We start from the raw sequence: 20,218 nt of genomic DNA on the forward strand, positions 1-20,218 counted from the left end.
GCTCAAGACTATCAATAACCCCTCAGGCAGCAGCATTCAAGCCAAGCTTCGCCACAACCTCCACCACAGTCTATACACCATCCATCTGAGCGACAACAAATGACAGCATGGCAACTACAATATAGGACACCACCTCCCATTCAACCACCCACATTTTGGCAGGAGCAACACAGTTCATGCTTTCACACCCTAAACCCATACAGGTACAACCACAACCACCACCTTCAATACCAAACCAGCAGCAGGTCTTTTGGAATACCGTGCAGGACCATAGCCTTGGACCCCCCTGTACAGCAAGAAGGGCAAACTAACATTTCCCCTCAAACCAATGGCACCCCCCCTGTATATAATTTATTGCACAGGCAAAATGAGATCGCAACTTTGCAAATGTCGTTGCAAAGATCTCATCTACTCCCACCAAGGCAGATTCCCTATTTTGACGGTGATCCATTACTGTACAGAACCTTTGTCAGAGCATTTGTGCAATGCATTGAGAAAAACGCAAGCAACAAAGCAGACTGTTTGTACTATCTGGAAATGTACAGTAGGGGTCAACCTAAAGAACTGGTGCGTAGCTGTCAACACATGCCCCTAAATAGAGGATACGAGATGGCAAAGTATTTATTAGAAAAACACTTTGGTGACCAGTACCAGATTACAGCAGCCTACATGAAGAAAGTGTTTAACTGGCCTGTGGTGAAGTCCGAAGATGTACGAGCTCTGCAAGCCTACTCACTGTACCTTCAAGAATGTTGCACTGCCATGGAAAATGTGCAGTACATGCAGGAACTTAATATGCCAGCTAACATGAAAACTGTGATATTCAAGCTGCCGTACAAGCTGCGAGAAAGCTGGAGAGTCTCTGCATGCAACATAATGGAAAACCACAATCGCATACCTCAGTTTTCAGACATTGTTGCATTCATTGAGCGGCAAGTGAAAATTGTCTCTGACCCAGTCTTTGGAGACATCCAGAATACACCACAAGGTACAGGAAGTAAACCTGTCACAGGAATAAAATCACAAATTAAACCCAAATTCCGAAGTAGTAGTTTTGCCACAACCCTTATCAAAACCCCTGAACCGTAAAAACAAACCAGATTCAAACCTGCTCCAAAGCAAAGTGCACCTGCTCGTACCACAAACACCTGTATTTGCTGCTCTAAAAATCACCCTCTTGACCAGTGTCCTCAGTTGGAGGAGAAGACCCACAAGGTTGTGTTGGATCCACTATGGACTGAACTTTTCACAGTATCATGTTAGACACGCTCGACATCCATTGCTTTCGGTCCCCTAGAGGGGGGCGGTTGCCCACATATGTGGTCCTCTCCATGGTTCTCATAGTCATCATTGTCACCGATGTCCCACTGGGTCATCATTGTCACCGACGTCCCACTGGGTGTGAGTTTTCCTTGCCCTTATGTGGGCCTACCGAGGATGTCGTAGTGGTTTGTGTTGTGGTTTGTGCAGCCCTTTGAGACACTAGTGATTTAGGGCTACAGTATATAAATGAACATTGATTGATTGATTTAAGGAGAAGATAACTTTCATAAAACATGAAAGAAATCTGTTTTGGGTGTCTTCATGTTGGACATCATAGCAGCTATTGTGACAAGCGCTTGACCTGCAAGGTATGCAAGCTAAACCATCAAAGTATGCTTCATATTGTTCAGAAGGAATGAGTAAGCAACATAATTCCAACCCAAAATAAGGCAAGGGAACAATCTGTGATTAATGCACACATCTGTACAAACATGTGAACAAAAGGGGGCTGGTAACAGAAATGGAACTCTGTCAATTCTGCCTGTACAGACAAAGTCCAACAAAGGACACAGTCATACAAACTTATGCATTCCTGAATCCAAGCAGCACAGATACATTTTGTTCTGAAAGTTTAACGACAAAGCTCAACTTAAAAGAAGAAAAACTACTATCAATCTCCTAACCGTGGGCCCCAAAACATCAGTTTCCTGTTACATGCTGACGGACTTAAAGATTTCAAGCCTCACTGGACAACAGTTCTACGACCTTCCCAAGGTCTACACTCAAAAAAGGATGCCCGTAACGACAAGCAACCTCATCAATAAAGAAGAGTTGACTGAATGGCCATACTTGGATGGCGTCACTCTTCCTCGTATTGAAGCCGAAGTAGAGCTATTGATTGGAACCAATGCCTCTAAACTGCTTGAACCCTGGGAAGTGATCAACAGCCATGGAAATAGGCCGTATGCCGTTAAGACCCTATTGGGGTGGGTCATTAATGGCTTTCCTGACTACAGTGAGAAGAGGAGTAAGATTGGCTGCTCCACTCCTACTGTCAACAGGATCTCCATAGCAAAGCTGGAGGATCATCCGCACAATCAATACCACCATGATTTCAACGACAGGTCATCCGAAAACAAAGAAAACATTTCTAGAGATTACTTGAAGTTCTTGAATGTCATGACTGATACGTGCAAACTTCAAGATGGACACTACACTTTGGAACTTCCCTTCAAAAAGAAGGATGATTTGTCTCTGCTCAAAAACCAGTGCGTTGCTAGGCAACGCATACTTGGTCGGAAAAGGAGGTTTGGGAAAAAGGAAAGATTTCAAACATCTGATGTCACACAATGGCGATACATAAATACCACTCAAAATGCTGCAGACAAAGCCTCAAGAGGAGTTGAAGTAGATCAGGAAATGTTTCTGAAGAAACAGAGGAGGGTTGGCCAGCTGATATGTTGGAGTATGGGATCGCAGCGGAGGACCCTGAGAGGTCAGTTGCCTGGATCCTGAACATAAGGACTCAACTGGAGATGAGTCAAAAGAGGAAACCACAAAGTGATGACAATGTGGATCAGGAAATGGTGCGCATTAAAACTGCACTGAAAAACCAAACTTAAATATGATTATTTGTTTATATTTGTGGCTCCTTTGTTATTATTATTTTGAATTGTTCATGGCATCCTGCCCTTCTCAATTGGGGGCCACAGTGTTGGAGCCAAATGTCCTTATTTGTTTACATTGTTTATTTTCTTTTCTTTAATTGATTGCTGGCCTCAGCCCAAAGGGAATTTTCTTTTTTGGTGGATTGCTCCGCCTACTTCCTGCTAGGTATCAAGAAGTGTTGACAGGGAGGGGACTGTTGATACGGGGTGGTTACCATCGTAACCTCCTTTTAAATTGGGTCCAGGTGTGAGCACGGGCAGGGGAATTGGAAGACAAACAGTTTTCGACCGTGTCATCGAACGTGTCGTGCCGTGAGTTGTTGTGACAATGCTTTACTAATATGCCAGCCAAGGTCAGCATACCTTTTTGTGTTATAGCATACATTTGATTTAATTTGTTAGCTTAAAAATAAAAGGATTGTCATATCCAATTACAGTTCTACAGTACTGGACATTCTATCATTTACACGCGTCAAACTGGTCAACACAGTTGCCCTCAGTATCGGCCCAGAGGTAAGGGCTATACACCTACAAAATGCCGAAACAACCATTTCCAGATAGTATGAAAAAAATAGTCAACAACAGAATTTAATAACGTCCGTATTAACCTACCACATAGCAAAGGACATACACTATTTGATTTCCTGTTACGCAGCTCATTTTTATTTAACAGTAATTGAAATATTTTGAGTGACATCATGCACAAAAGTGCAATTAATTTGTTTTAAACTATTGTAGTGGCGTTCTGTACAAAAAGTGCATTTGAATTCAGTGTTGTTTTGATATGTCACCTTAGTGACATCATGCACAAAGTGCACTCATTCATAGCTTGTTTTAAAATGTCTCTGACAATCTTGCACTTTCTGTTTTGAAATGACGTGAATGTTTGTGCCACTGCTTAATAACTGTTTAATAAATACAGTTTTGGTATATTGACTTAATTGTGGTTTTCCTCTCTGCATTAAGTTTAAAATGAGCATATATTAATGCAGTATGAACAAGAATGTTTTAATGTAGACATAGAATCATCATACTGCTGTGATTATATGCATCAAGTGTTTCTTCAAGGCTAAGGCAAAATATCGAGATATATATCGTGTATCGTGATCCATCCATCCATTTTTCTACCGCTCATTCCCTTTTGGGGTTGCGGGGGGCGCTGGCGCCTATCTCAGCTACAATCGGGCGGAAGGCGGTGTACACCCTGGACAAGTCGCCACCTCATCGCATACTGCTTAAAAATATCGAGATATTAATAAAAGGCCATATCGCCCAGCCCTATTTAGATTCTACAGTTAATTTGAATTGGACGTTTTACTCATAAACCAGAGGAAAAAAACGTTTGTGAAGATGGACTGTGCAACATCTTATCATAAAAGCATCAGAAGAAGCTTTTATTGGCAGCGCTATTAAGCCGCTCGAGAGCTATAATGTAATTAAAAGTAAACTACAATGTTAAATACTTATTTTAGATTAACAACATCCCGGGGTAATGTGTCTGGTCTGGCGTTATTGTTGTTCAGAGTTTCCGCAAACATAACGTGCTTGAAAGGTGATTGTAAGCGAATAAGGAAGGAGTGTGCGCACAAGTAGGAGAAATGTGTCTGAATTAAACCTGATGTTTGCACAAGGTTGTCAATAAAGGTTAAAAAGAGTTGACTTCTTCTGGATGAAAAAAAACAATAAGCTGAAAAATTACACATAAAGTAATTATTTTAAGGCGCACCAAGATACATCATGTCAGTTTTCATGCAAACGTTTAATTACTGTGGCTTTATATCATATAATAATTTGTGCCTTTTAAACACAGTCTGCTCTCCTGTAGGGTTGGGTATCGTTTGAATTCGAACGATTCCGATTCTTTGTTTCGATTCCAATTCCTGACAATTCTCGATTCCGATTGTTCTTGTATCAATGTGTTTGCCAGGTAGTCCCTGGAAGGTGGTATGTATTTTGGGTTGAGAGTTTTCACCATATCCTTGCAAACATAAACAAACATGTAATGTTGCTGTTACTGTTTAGCCCAGTATCAATTAGCTTAGCTCTAACGTTATTGCTTAACTAACTTAAATGTTGGAGATTCCACCTCTGAAAAGGGATGCAGTCGTTTGACTATGTGTGCAGTGACCTTTCTGTGGCACTTTTCTGTCTGTGTCACCGACATCTTCCCCATTGCCGCTACGGTGAACGGAGTACGCTGAGGACATCGCGGAGCCTGGCTAGCAGGTTGTAAATTGTCTATGAAAAAATATGCTGGCTAATTTGTTAGCTGCCTCAACGTTGGCGCAAAAAACATTATTTATTGCATATATATTGTTTTACTTACCGGATTTGGACTGCAGTGCAGTCACCGAGGTGCCAGGCTGGGTGTCGGAGCCAGAGCCAGAGGAAGAGGCAGAGGAGGACGGTCGGCGCAGCGCGTCGAAGACGGGACACGCATTTATTTGTACTCCATGAACTCGGAGGTGCTTCATCATGTTCGACGTGCACCCTCCTAAGCACGAAACAGTCCTGTCGCACGTCTTCAATTTCGGTGATATTTCATTTTTTTTAGTAAAATAAAGCCACACTTTCGACCGCCGATGCCCGCTATCCATGCTTGACTGACTCGCTGGGCTACATAAGCTCGGCTATGCTAACACTTCCGGCGGTGGGCGCTTCTTCGTTGGTGTTCAGCGGCTTCTTCTTCCGGTCGGCGGACTGGGTATCGAAACTAGGAATCGAAATTTAAACTTTTGAACAATTCCGGAAGAATCGGAAAGTATTGGGTATCAATACTCGATACCCAACCCTACTCTCCTGTGGTCGGGTATCCAACTCTTCAAAAGCTGGCCAATCACAGCTCTGGTCGGCTGTGATTGGCTGACGCGACCCCAGGATTTTTGGTGGGTGCAGGCTAGGCTTGTGGAAAGGTACGCTGGGGAAGCAAGTTACGTGATGCGAGAGTATCCACCAGGCATAAAGTACCAGTAGAGTGGAAAGACAGGTCGACTTTATATGCTTAATTGTATTTCATTGTATCCATTAAACCATATTAAAGCTGGATCTGTTAGCGGAGCTTCTAAAACTTGTAGCTAACCCTCCTTATATTCAGCATTAAAAATATAAAAAATCTGGACCATCATTTGTCCCAAAGTAGTCCCACATGACTGGCTAGCTCATTATCTCTCAAAATGGCTTGAGAATCTGTGAGATTGATACTACCGTATTTTTCGAACTATAAATCGCAGTTTTTTTCATAGTTTGGTCTGGGGTGCGCCTTATACTAAGGAGCGACTTATGTGTGAAATTATTAACACATTACCGTAAAATATCAATATTATTTAGCTCATTCACGTAAGAGACTAGACTTATAAGATTTCATTGGATTTAGCGATTAGGAGTGACAGATTGTTTGGTAAATTTATAGCATTTTCTATATGTTATAGTTATTTGAATGACTCCTACCATAATATGTTACGTCAACATACCAGGCACCTTCTCAGTTGGTTATTTATGCGTCATATAACGTACACTTATTAAGCCTGTTGTTAACTATTCTTTATTTATTTTAAATTGCCTTTCAAATGTCTATTCTTGGTGTTGGGATTTATGAAATAAATTTCCCCAAAAAATGTGACTTATATGTTTTTTTCCTTCTTTATTATGCATTTTAGGCAGGTGCGACTTATACTCCAGAGCGACTTATACTCCGAAAAATACGGTATTTTGATAATCTCTTTTTAATCATTCATGATCAAAAATATAACAGATCTGGACCATCATATGTCTTAAGTTAGTTGTTATTGGCTTCCACAAAGTCTGCATGATTTGCATTGTTGTTGGTGGGTAAGGGATCTGCGGTTCCTAACTCTTCGTCACGCGATAACGTGACTGGATAGCTCATAATTTCTTAAAATGGCTCGGGAATCTGTCAGATTGATACTATTTTGATCACATCTATTTACTCTCAAACTTTGTAAATCTTTCGGTGTCTTAGGTCAGATATATATGATAATAGCCTCAATGTAGAGGCAACTTGTTTTTCCACTCTGCTGGTACTTATTTTAAGTAGGAACATTTCTGTGAATGTTCCACCTCTTTGACATCCTGATTGGCTATGTTGTCAATTGCAGCTTTCATTTTCAACTCTTAAAGGGTAACATTATCACAATTTCTGAAGGGTTAAAACCAATAAAAATCAGTTCCCAGTGGCTTATTTTATTTTTTAAAGTTTTTCTCAAAATTTTACCCATCACGCAATATCCCGAAAAACGGCTTCAAAGTGCCTGATTTTAACCGTCGTTATATCCACCCGTCCATTATCCTGTGACGTCACAGCGTAATCACACAGAAACAAACATGGCGGACAGCACAGAAAGGTATAGCGATATTAGCTAGGATTCAGACTCGGATTTCAGCACCGTAAGCGATTCAACAGATAACGCATGTATTGAAACGGATGGTTGGAGTATGGAGGCAGGTAGCCGAAACAAAATTGAAAAGAAACTGGAGCTATTGACCCATATCACGACAGACAGCGGCACGGGAGGAAGCGAGGACGAATTCAGCGATCGCCTTCCAACCAATGATTGGTATGTGTTTGTTTGGCATTAAATGTGGGTGGAGGGAAAGGTTGGGTGCAAATGTTGCTACAAATGAGGCATAATGATGCAATATGTACATACAGCTAGCCTAAATAGCATGTTAGCATTGATTAGCTTGCAGTCATGCCTTGACCAAATATGTCTGATTAGCACACTCCACATAAGTCAATAACATCAACAAAACTCACCTTTGTGCATTCATGCTCCACCTTATAAGTTTGGTGGACAAAATGAGACAGAAAAAGAAGTGGCATAAATCATATCCAGGGGGTTTACCTCGCTCGTCTGTGGGAAGAGACTGCCGCCTTCCCTGAATAGCTCGCACTCGGGCAGATTCAGTGGTGGTGTATTTTCTAATATTGCAGATTTCGTTGACTTTATCGTTGGAAATGCATCTGCTTTGAGTGTCGCAGGATATCCACACATTCTTGTGTGGATATCGGAAAAATAACAGAGCTGTTTTGACTTGGTGCGTGTATAAGATTGACAAAATGGCAGATTGCGTCATGTTGTGACGTCACGGGTGAAAGGTCATCGCTCGACAGGCTATCAATTGAAAGGCGTTTAAATCGCCAAATTCACCCTTTTAGAGTTCGGAAATCGGTTAAAAAAACATATGGTCTTTTTTTCTGCAACATCAAGGTATATATTGACGCTTACATAGGTCTGGTGATAATGTTCCCCTTTAAGTTTTCCATTTCCTGTAAAGTAATTTCAAAGTACTTTAATCTAGTTCAGGGCCCTTGATTAAAGGAAACAACTTCCTTGTATTCAGTCGGTGGGGTTGAACAACATACAAGGCGGTTGTAAGGGTGAGGCAGCGAGAGAGAGCCTCATCAAGAGGTGGAAGCTCAGCAAGTCTGATCAAACTAGAAATTGTTTGAAAGCAGAGTTATAATGCAGTTGGATAACGCAACGCTCGCAGGTCCCGGTGTTTTCACTTGCAGTTCCATTTAACTGTCAAGACTTAAAGAAGAAATGCACTTTTTTGGAATTTTACCTATCGTTCACACTCATTATGAGAGACAAGAAAACATGTCTTCTTTAAAATTATTATTTTAAAGATGATAAAAAAAATGCTTGGAAGTTGCGGCTAATAGGAGTCACATATGCGGTCCGCTCTAAGGTTTCTCATAGTCATCATTGTCGACGTCCCTCTGGGGTGAGTTTTTCCCTTGCCCTTATGTGGGTCCTACCGAGGATGTCGTTGTGGTTTGTGCAGCCCTTTGAGGCACTTGTGATTTAGGGGTATATAAATAAACATTGATTGATTGATTGATTGATTGAAGACCTAGTCTTGATGCTGAGTTATAGACATTTTATCCCACTCAGGTTGTTTGTGTGTTTTGCTTTTTTTAATAATGTTTTCAGAATTATTTGCACCTTTATACTGTTCACTTTTTTTACTGTTAATGATGCCATTTCTGTTGGTAATGTATAATTTTTTCTATTTTGTGTTTATCCTTGAATACCAACCATTGTGTATTACTCAAACTCACCTAATTCAGCTGGCTAGTTGTTATCAAGAGTACTAAAACCCTTTTCTAGATGAATCTGACAACTAAGTAGGCTAAATAACTTTAAACTTTAATACATGCTCGGATAGGCCAGTATCGGCCAGTATCGATATCGGATCGGAAGTGCAAAAACCTGGATCGGGACATCCTTAGTAGTAATTGACACGTTCGTAACAGTATGTAATTTGTACAATATTTACTGTATTTTGTTCATTTTAATTAGGGCTGGGCGATGTGGCCTTTTATCAATATCTCGATAGTTTTAGGCCAATGCACAATACACATCGAGTGAGTTACACTTTATACCGATCACGATACACGCAGCACGTCATGCGTGTATCATGACGGACAGCATACCGTGTATGGCGCGCTGTGTACAAACACAACAGGAAATGTTGGCTAATACTTCACAGATACTGTTACATGAATGTTCGTGTTTTTCAGTCAGTACAGATTGATGTCCTATCGCAGTGTTTCGCATTATCAACTTAAACTCATTTTGTGCCGATGTGGAAGCTAGCTTATCTTTTTTCGTAGCTCGCTTTTACGACTAATACGGAAGCGCTCCGATGTGTTACTGCAATAGAAAAAGAGCCCCTCATTGTTTGCGCTTACAAGAACAATGTCGCTACAGTTTGGTATACAGGTTGCAGAACATAAAATGAGTATTGGTCACGTTTTTTTAAACACATTTTTAAAGTTATTTAGTGGTAGAATCGATTGCTAGTCACCAAAAACAATCCTTTTTTTCGAAAAAAAAAATGTCTTCTTGTCTCTCATATCGATTGTTAACGATAGGCAAAATTCCAGAAAAAGTAAAGTTCCCCTTTAAAACACTTCATTGTGGTCTAGAAAATGTGTAATGGTGTTTTTTTTTAGTAAGAAATGTTTTATAGATTATGTTTTATAGACCATCTTCAAGCCACTTTCTGGTTGTCTCTTCAGAATGCACTGTTTTGTGGGCGGTCTTATTTACGTGCCAAAGTCCTCCATTAGGTTTTTCAACTGCTTCATTTGAAATAGTTTTTATCATTTATATGATGTTTGAAACATGCTAAAATAAAAAACAATTTTAAATGCATATTTTGCAATATATTTTATTGCATTTTTCTATTTCAGAGTATCAGATGTGTGTGTTGGGCTCTATACTTTTTATTATTCATATAGTGTTTGAAACAGATCTACAATGAAATAACTAAAAGGAACAAAGAACATTTTAAACTCATATTTTACAACATATTGTATTTTTCAGTTTGATGATATACGTTTGTGTTGTGCTATATGCTTATAGCACTATATACTTATAGCTATATACTTATTCTATGTGTTATACGATACTTATTCTTTCACTGCCCTAAACCTGCAGTGAAAGTACAAGAGGAGAGGGGAAGCAACTAAAATTGGAGAAAATAATGCTAGAACTGATATAAAACCCCATTTATAATACTGTAGATTTTCACTTGACCAATCATTTGGCCAGAAGTTTAGAAGACTTATTGTATGTTGTTTAAAAATCATTGTAGAACTCTATACTCTTTTGACAACTAATATTGTTTATTAACTTGTCTCTGGTGGCCTGCGTTTTTTTTTTTTTGTATACATTGGATTTGGGAATCCATCCTTTAATCAAAAAATATATAACAAATGTTGCCTGTAAAAAAACTTGGTTATTGTTATTAAGTATTAAAGAAAAGTTTGCCTCCATATATGAAGAGGCTTTCTATTTACAGCTGCAGTGTTGTGGCCAAAAGAGGTTCCCCACTGCCCTTTTTGTAATTGGCACCACTGACTCGGGCTCACTGGCAGGACTAATAATAGAGCAGGAAAGCACCAAGACCTGTCACTATTGTTGTTGTTGTTGTCATTCAGCTATATTTAATTGAACCATGCCCTACACTTTTTTAAAGCTGTGTTATTAAGTATCTAAATAGGAGAGTGTTCAAAATATTAGCAACTACAAAAAAAGCCAGGCAGGAAAAAGGGCGGCACTGAAAGGAAACTGGAAGGCATCTGGGAGTTTGACCGTGGTTGATATTAAGTCTGCAGTAAAAAACAAACTAGCGAGTAGTGCAGACACAGTCAACTTTTTTGTTGACTGTGCCCTTTAGTGAGAACTATCACCCTAGGCCAATACTGTTGCAGGCATTTATTTTATGTTGTTGACATATTTTACTAGGGGTGTAACAGTACACAAAAATTTCGGTTCGGTACGTACCTCTGTTTAGAGGTCACGGTTCGGTTCATTTTCGGTACAGTAAGAAAACAACAAAATATAAATGTTTTGGTTATTTATTTACCAAATGTGTAAACAATGGCATAACATACATATACTTTGGGGTAAAAAAGTATTTAGTCAGCCACCGATTGTGCAAGTTCTCCCACACTTAAAATGATGACAGAGGACTGTAATTTTCATCATAGGTACACTTCAACTGTGAGAGACAAAATGTGGGAAAAAAATCCAGGAATTCACATTGTAAGAATTTTAAAGAATTTATTTGTAAATTATGGAAGAAAATTAGTATTTGGTCACTTCAAACAAGGAAGATCTCTGGCTCTCACAGACCTGTAACTTCTTCTTTAAGAAGCTCTTCTGTCCTCCACTCGTTACCTGTATTATGGAATCTGTTTGAACTTATCTGTATAAAAGACACCTTTCCACAGCCTCAAACAGTCAGACTCCAAACTCCACTATGACCAAGACCAAAGAGTTGTCAAAGGACACCAGGAAAAGAATTATAGACTTGCACCAGACTGGAAAGAGTGAATCTACAATAAGCAAGCAGCTTAGTGTGAAAAAAATCAACTGTGGGAGCAATTATCAGAAAATGGAAGACATAAAAGACCACTGATAATCTCCCTCGATCTGGGGCACCACGCAAGATCTCATCCCGTGGGGTCAAAATGATCATGAGAACGGTGAGCAAAAATCCCAGAACCACACGGGTGGACCTGGTGAATGACCTGCAGAGAGCTGGGACCAAAGTAACAAAGGTTACCATCAGTAACACACTACGCCGACAGGAAATCAAATCCTGCAGTGCCAGATGTGTCCCCCTGCTTAAGCCAGTGCATGTCCAGGCCTGTCTGAAGTTTGCCAGAGAGCACATGGATGATACAGCAGAGGACTGAGAGAATGTCATGTGGTCAGATGAAACCAAAATAGAACTTTTTGGTATTAACTCAACGTGTGGTGTTTGGAAAAAGAAGAATACTGAGTTGCATCCCAAGAACACCATACCTACTGTGAAGCATGTGGGTGGAAACGTCATGCTTTGGGGCTGTTTTTCTGCTAAGGGGACAGGACGACTGATCTGTGTTCAGGAAACAATGAATGGGGCCATGTATCGTGAGATTTTGAGCCAAAACCTCCTTCCATCAGTGAGAGCTTTGAAGATGAAACGTGGCTGGGTCTTCTAGCATGACAATGATCCCAAACACACCGCCCGGGCAACGAAGGAGTGGCTCCGTAAGAAGCATTTGAAAGTCCTGGAGTGGCCTAGCCAGTCTCCAGACCTCAACCCCATAGAAAATCTGTGGAGGGAGTTTAAAGTCTGTGTTGCTCGGCGACAGCCCCAAAACATCACTGCTCTCAAGAAGATCTGCATAGACGAATGGGCCAAAATACCAGGTACTGTGTGTGCAAACCTGGTAAAGACCGATAGTAACTTGGCACTAAGACGATATATGGGCTTATTGTTCTTCCACCATTGAAGTGGGTCAAAATCTTGTTTTAATGCAATACAGCAACCCCCCGCGACCCGGACGGGACAAGCGGTAGAAAATGGATGGATGGATCGTCTTAAATTTGCTGATATAAAAACATTTGTTGTTGCTTCAGCCCTGCCTGGCTGGCCGAGGAGAGGCTGCTTGAATGCGGTGGTGCCGCTTCAAAAGGGGTTTGCATGTTTGACGTGTTGACAGAAGCATACCCTACTGCTGCTCAACAATGTCGGCAAACCTCCGTCCTCCATTGTTTTATCGCACCGCGCAGCCAAAGTGTTCCCAAAGGGGAGATCTTAACAAGGCAGGATGGTCTTCCAGCTCTGGCTTTTGCATGTTGTCCTCGTCCGGTCGCTGCTAGCCTGCCATTTGTTTGTGCCTCGCTCTGCATTGTGTACACAACGTGCGGTGCGCTACCTAATATGTCCGTGTGGAAACTCGTTCAGTACACCCGAAAACGGTTCAATACAAATACACGTACCGTTACACCCCTATATTTTACATAAACAACTTTTGTATCAATTGTTTTATTAATGTAAATTTTTTAACCTTTACTATAAAGTGTCCCTTTAAGTATACATCAGTGGGGTAAAACTAACCTGTCTCACGACGGTCTAAACCCAACTCACGTTCCCTATTAGTTGGTGAACGATCCGATGCTTGGTGAAATTCTGCCTCACAATAATAGGAAGATAGGACCAAAGGACATGTTTTAAAAAAAACAAAACAAAAAAAACTTGTTGTTGTTGCTAGGGCTGTTGTTGTTGCTAGGGCACTAAATTAAAGTGCACTTTAAATTAGTGTTGTTTTGATATGTCATCTTAGTGACATCATGCACAAAAGTGCACTAATAGCTTGTTTTAAAATGTCTCTGACAATCTTGCACTTTCTGTTTTGGAAATGACATGAATGTCTGTGCCACTGCTTAATAACAATTTAATAAATACAGTTTTGGTCAATTAACTTAGTTGTGATTTCTCTCTCTGCATGAAAGTTTGAAATGAGCATATTTTAATGCAGTATGAACAAGAATATTTTAATGTAGACACATATAGTCATCCTACTGCTGTGATTATATGCATCAAGTGTTCATTTAAGGCTAAGGCAAAATACCGCGATATATATTGTGTATTGTGACATGACCTTAAAATATCGAAATATTAAAAAAAGGCCATATCGCCCAGCCTTAGTACTACCATAGATACACCTTAAATTGTGTTTTTTTGTTTTTTACTTGAAAATAAAGTGAAGTTATATAATGTATGAATGTGTATATATATATATATATATATATATATATATATATATATATATATATATATATATATATATATATATATATATATATATATATATATCTCAGCATGGCCCAACGTTAGCTTTATATCAAGGTTCAGATTTTTTATTTGTCACATGCAGACTACACCACAGTGAAATGCTTTTTTCCATGCTCTTCAGATATTGCGTACATTGGGTTCCAAACACTAGTTGCAGAATCTAATACACTAAATACAAAGAAATACAACAATTGAATAGCTCTGATGTACATTGCACAGAAGTTATGGTAAAAGTATCAGTACAAGTAGAAGTGTATAGTGTAACAGTATATACAGAATAGGAGAGGAACAAATATGAAGGTGTCAACAGTTCTTTGGCAGTTGAGTAGTGACAGTAGTATGAACAAAGGTAATGGAACAGTATGACTTCTTTATACTCTTGTTTTTACATTTTTTTTACATTATTGAATGAAAAGTATTGTAGTTGATAATTACAATGGTAAGTAAAGTGTTTTTACATAATTTTCTACATTATTTATGGTCATTTAATGAAGAGTGTTGTAGTCCAGTAATTACAGTGGTAAATAAAGTGATCTTGTGCGTGTGGTTTTGTGCAATAGTGATAAGTGTTAATCAGCGGTGCAGTTGAGCAGTCTGATGGCTTGCGGATAGAAGCTCCTCCTGAGTCTCTCCGTGTTGGCCTTGAGATTCCGGTAGCGCTTGCCTGACTGCAGCAGTGAGAAGAGGCAGTTGCTTGGGTGGATAGAGTCCCTCACAATCCTCTTGGCCTTGGATCGACACCGCCTGGTGTAGATGTTGCAGATGGTTGGGAGTACACCTCCGATGGTGCGCTCGGCTGATCTGGTCAAGCTCTGCAGTCTGTTGCGTTCGTGTGCGGTGCTATTCCCATACCAGGAGGTGATGTTTCCAGTCATAACACTCTCTGTTGTGCATGAGTAGAAGTTTCTGAGGATCTTGTGGTTTAGCTTAAACTTCCACAGTCTCCTGAGGAAGTACAGACGCTGTTGTGCCTTTTTCACCACTTTGTCTGTGTGTGTGGTCCAGGACATGTCTTCTGTTATTGTCACTCCAAGGTATTTGAAGTCGGTCACTCTCTCGACCAGCGTCCCTTCTATGCTAAGGGGACTGTAGTTCCTTGCCTCCCGTCTCCTAAAATCCACTATGATCTCTTTGGTCTTGCTGACGTTCAGGGCGAGGTGGTTCTCCTGACACCACAGTGCCAGGTTCTTCACTTCACTCAGGTAGGCCGTCTCATCGTTTCTGGAGATCAGGCCCACCACAGCTGTGTCGTCAGCAAATTTCACAATGGAGTTGGTAGTGTTTTTAGCCACACAGTCGTGTGTAGACTGAATAGAGGATGGGGCTCAGAACACAGCCCTGGGGGCACCGGTGTTGAGGATAATGGGTGATGAGGTGCAGTTCCCTGCTCTCACCACTTGTGGTCTGCCTGTAAGGAAGTCCAGGACCCACTGACAAAGGGTTGAGTTCAAACCCAGGTCCTTTAGCTTGATGACAAGTTTGGATGGGACTATGGTGTTGAATGCTGAACTGTAGTCTATGAACAGCATTCTCACATAGTTCCCCTGCCTTTTGACCAGGTGTGTCGTGGCGGTATGCAATACGTGTGCGATTGCATCGTCAGTTGACCTGTTTGGGCGGTATGCAAATTGCAGGGGGTCTATAGTGGGGGGAAGGGAGGAGCATATGTGGTCTTTGATTAGCTTCTCAAAGCACTTCATGGCTATGGGGGTGAGGACTACGGGGCGGTAGTCGTTGAGGCAGGCTGGGGCAGATTTCTTTGGAACAGGGACAATGGTGGATTTTTTCAGACAGGTGGGGATGACGGACTGTTCAAGGGACAGATTGACAATGTCTGTGAATACCGGTGCCAGTTGGTCAGCACAGACTTTTAGGACACAACGGGGTATGCCGTCTGGCCCTGTGGCTTTCCTGGTATTCACCCCCAAAGGTTCTCCTCACGTCATGTTCTGTTATTCGGAATGCTGAGTCACCATTTTCAACTAACATGTAAGCAAATACGCCACAGTTTTAATTTTGGTCCGTCAACAATCGCCATTTCTTCGGAATAAAAATATGTATTCATATGTTACATATAGCCAATTTTTTGCGCATTATGGACAAGTGATGTACCGAAAATTCGTCCATCGAAAATAGACTCAGCTCACCAAAACCGAATGTTGTGAGGAAATATCCAGCTGTGGCGGGCTGTATCTTTACCTGCGCGCACGAATGACGTAGCTCGCCCAAAGCTGATAAAAAAAAGTCAGGTTGCATTGCGTTTAGATCAGGGGTAGGGAACTTATGGCTCGCGAGCCAGATGTGGCTCTTTTGACTACTGCATCTGGCTCACAGGTAAATCCTAGCTGACATTGCTTAACAACATAAGTAATGAATAATTCCACCTGTAATCACAGTGTTAAAAATAACATTCAAAATATAAAACATTCTCATGCATTTTTTATCCATCCATGCGTAAATGGTAAGAAGTTATTTATTTATTATTGGTTAGTGTGGAGCTTGCCCTCCTGGGGGTTCTTCAGATTATCAAGCACCGACATGAGAGCCTGTTTCAGGGTTACAATATTGTTTTATTTTGCAATAAGTCTCTCAGTTGCTTTCCAGCAATTGTCTTTTCCTCTTTCGTTCTCGCTCGCACTCTGGCTTCAGCCCCAACCCCGTCTCTCCTCCTGGCTGCTGCCTATAACAGAGCAACAGGTGATTAGATAAGGCCTAGGTGGACCATCTACGCACCTGTCGCTGATTTCGAGGCTGGTCCTGGCACACCCCAGTTCGCTGCAGGCCACGCCACTCCACAGTTAGCTTCAGAATAACAATGTTATTACAAAGAATAAGAGACCTGTTATACTCTACAAATGTTGGTCTTACTTAAAAATGCACACGTTTAGTTCTGTTCAGTGTTAAAACATTTTTTATATATGGCTCTTACGAAAATACATTTTAAAATATTTGGCTTCTTGGCTCTCTCAGCCAAAAAGGTTCCCAACCCCTGGTTTAGACTGTAGTCACATTTGAAAAGATCAGATTTCCTTCTGATGTGGCCTGAATCTAATGTGAAAAATACCAGATTTGAAGCACTTTGGAGCGTTAATGTCTGGTTATTTGTCCACAGTGGTGAGCTGGTGTCTCCCAAATGGAAAAACTTCAAGGGTCTGAAGCTGCTTTGGCGAGACAAGATCCGTCTCAACAACGCCATCTGGAGGGCCTGGTACATGCAGTGTAAGGCTACCCCCTCTGCCTTGAGAAGACACGGAAAGTTAGTTTTATTGATCATGTTTGAGTAACTGTTTTTCTGTCTGCAGATGTGGTGAGAAGAAAAAATCCAGTCTGCCACTTTGTGACTCCTCTCCATGGAAATATAGACTTGGAGCATCGTACTACAGAGGTGAACATTAAAAAGTTGCGTCAACAGGGGATTGCGTTCTTAACTTACATACTTAACTTTCACCACAAATTTAAAAACAAATATAATTTTGTTATATAGTACCGTATTTTTCTGACTATAAGTCGCAGTTTTTTCATAGTTTGACCGGGGGTGCGACATATACTCCGGAGCGAAGTATGTGTGAAACTATTAACACATTACCGTAAAATATCAAATAATATTATTCATCTCATTCGCGGAAGAGACGAAGAAAATGTCAGCAATCGTCACACACACGTCAGCAATCGTCACACACAGGTCAACCAATAAGTATTCGGCGGGGGAGGGTCATGGCAGAAGTGCATTGTGGGTCATGGAATGCTAACTGCTATATGCTACTGCCGCAGCTATTAAAATGAATCATTTCATCGTTGGCGGTAACTTATAAAAACTGAGAAGGGTTGAACAAAAATGGCACCGAAAAGGAAATCATGTACTGCAGATTACACAATATCAAATAATATTATTTATCTCATTCGCGGAAGAGACAAAGAAAATGTCAGCAATCGTCACACACACGTCAGCAATCTTCACACACACGTCAACCAATAAGAATTTGGCGGAGGAGGGTCTTGGCAGAAGTGCATTGTGGGTCATGGGATGCTAACTGCTATATGCTACTGCCGTAGCTATTAAAATGGATCTTTTCAACGTTGGCGGTAACTTATAAATGGCACCGAAAAGGAAATGATTTACAGCAGATTACAAGCTAGACGTAGTGAAATATGCAGCAGAAAATGACAAGAGGAAGCGGCGCATACCTTTGGAGTTGGCAGAGTTGTTTAGAAGCGACATCGAGGAAGATTTCATCGGATTTATTGATTAGGGGTGACAGATTGTTTGGTAAACGTATAGCATGTTCTATATGTTATAGTTATTTGAAAGACTCTTACCGTACGTTAACATACCAGGCACGTTCTCCGTTGGTTATTTATGCGTCATATAACGTACACTTATTCAACCTGTTCACTATTGTTTATTTATTTTAAATTGCCTTTCAAATGTCTATTCTTGGTGTTGGATTTTATCAAATAAATTTCCCCCAAAAATGCGACTTATACTCCAGTGCGACGTATATATATATATTTTTTCCTTCTTTATTATGCATTTTCAGCCGGTGCGACTTATAATCCGAAAAAAATCGGTACATGCTTTTATAATGTTGTGAATGATTAAAGTATTGTTTATTTTGCTTATTTTTAATTAAATGATCATTATAATTTTGTTATATTGTACATGCTTTTATAATGTTGTGATTCAATGAAGTATTGTTTATTTCGCTCATTCTTAATTGATTGGCATAAATGGCATTTTTAATTAAATGGCATAACAATGTGTAATTCGGTTGGGGAGTGCGTTTTTTTGACTTTGTTGTGTGCCGCACAGTGAAAAATTTTGTTTTAGACTGCAGACCAAAAAATATTAATTGCAGCGCAGTATTTCATTAGACAAAATCATGCTATGAATTTAGTAAATGATTACATTTATCTTTTTCAAAACATTTACAGTTTATAACACAGTTGGAGTGCAAATGTTCAGCACTCACAGCATGCACGCTGCACATACACAGCCCCTGTGTAATTTATTTTATTAATATTACCACTAAAATATTTTACAAGATAAACAACTGTACAAAAAATATTTATTGTGCCAATAGTATTTTAAAATCATCTTGTATGCGAGCCAATTGCCCCCAAGAGCTTTAAATGTTGCATTTGTTGTTAAACAGAATGTCTGCTTTGCATCACTTGAAAAATAAACAAATATAATTAATAAATACATTGTTTGGACAAAGACATGGCAAACATAAGGCAAAAATGTTTACATAAATGACTTGTCTAAGTTAATTTTTAGAAAACAATGTCACCATCCCCCCTCTGCAGATGATCACCACCGAGGGCAAATGCTGGAGGAGAAGAATAGAAATTGTCATCAGAGAGTATCACAAGTGGAGGACATACTTCAAGAAAAGAGTTGAGATTTCATTAAATGTATAAATGTCGTCCAGTCTCGTTTTGGTGTTTTGTTTTGTTTGATTATTTCAAGCATACACAGTCATATTGATGTTCACTGGCTTTTTTTCAGTTGCAGAAACACAAGGATGATGACCTGTCAAGTTTGCTCAAGGTATGCAGAGACTAAAACCATGCATGCCACTTGACACTCTCACTTAAATGGACTTAAAGGCCTACTGAAACCCACTACTACCGACCACGCAGTCTGATAGTTTATATATCAATGATGAAATCTTAACATTGCAACACATGCCAATACGGCCTTTTTAGTTTACTAAATTACAATTTAAAATTTCCTGCGAAGTATCCTGTTAAAAACGTCGCGGAATGATGATGCGTGCGCGTGACGTCACGGGTTGTAGCGGACATGTTCTTCCAGCACCGTTCACGGCTAAAAGTCGTCTGTTTTTATCGCATAATTACACAGTATTCTGGACGTCTGTGTTGCTGAATCTTTTGCAATTTGTTCAATTAGTAATGGAGACTACAAAGAAGAAAGATGTCGGTGGAAAGCGGTGTATGGCGGCCGGCTGTAGCAACACAAACACAGCCGGTGTTTCTTTGTTTACATTCCCTAAAGATGACGGTGAAGCTTTAATATGGAATAGAGCGGTCAAACGAACATGGTTCTCTACCACATGTAAACTGGCAGGTTTCGGTGAGAAAATTGTGGTAATAAGTCGGCT

General features: G+C 40.2%; 1 protein-coding gene across 8 annotated transcripts in view; it reads left to right on the plus strand.

Annotated features, from left to right (window-relative positions):
• The window catches only part of mlxip (MLX interacting protein), a 78,203-nt gene that overhangs the window by 14,347 nt on the left and 43,638 nt on the right, over positions 1–20,218 (plus strand). For 6 of the 8 annotated variants that reach the window (XR_009807030.1, XM_061902305.1, XM_061902319.1 and 3 more), the window contains exons 2-5: positions 17,206–17,312; positions 17,396–17,478; positions 19,401–19,508; positions 19,603–19,644. Coding sequence is in view for 7 of the 8 variants with exons in the window: in XM_061902305.1 (XP_061758289.1) it covers positions 17,206–17,312; positions 17,396–17,478; positions 19,401–19,508; positions 19,603–19,644 (340 nt within the window). In the remaining variant the exon portion in view is untranslated. The remainder of the gene's footprint in view (positions 1–17,205; positions 17,313–17,395; positions 17,479–19,400; positions 19,509–19,602; positions 19,645–20,218) is intronic. The other 2 variants (XM_061902296.1, XM_061902313.1) reach the window with 1 other exon arrangement.

The sequence above is a fragment of the Nerophis ophidion genome, linkage group LG01 (genome assembly GCF_033978795.1).
Source record: "Nerophis ophidion isolate RoL-2023_Sa linkage group LG01, RoL_Noph_v1.0, whole genome shotgun sequence".
NCBI lineage: Eukaryota > Metazoa > Chordata > Actinopteri > Syngnathiformes > Syngnathidae > Nerophis > Nerophis ophidion.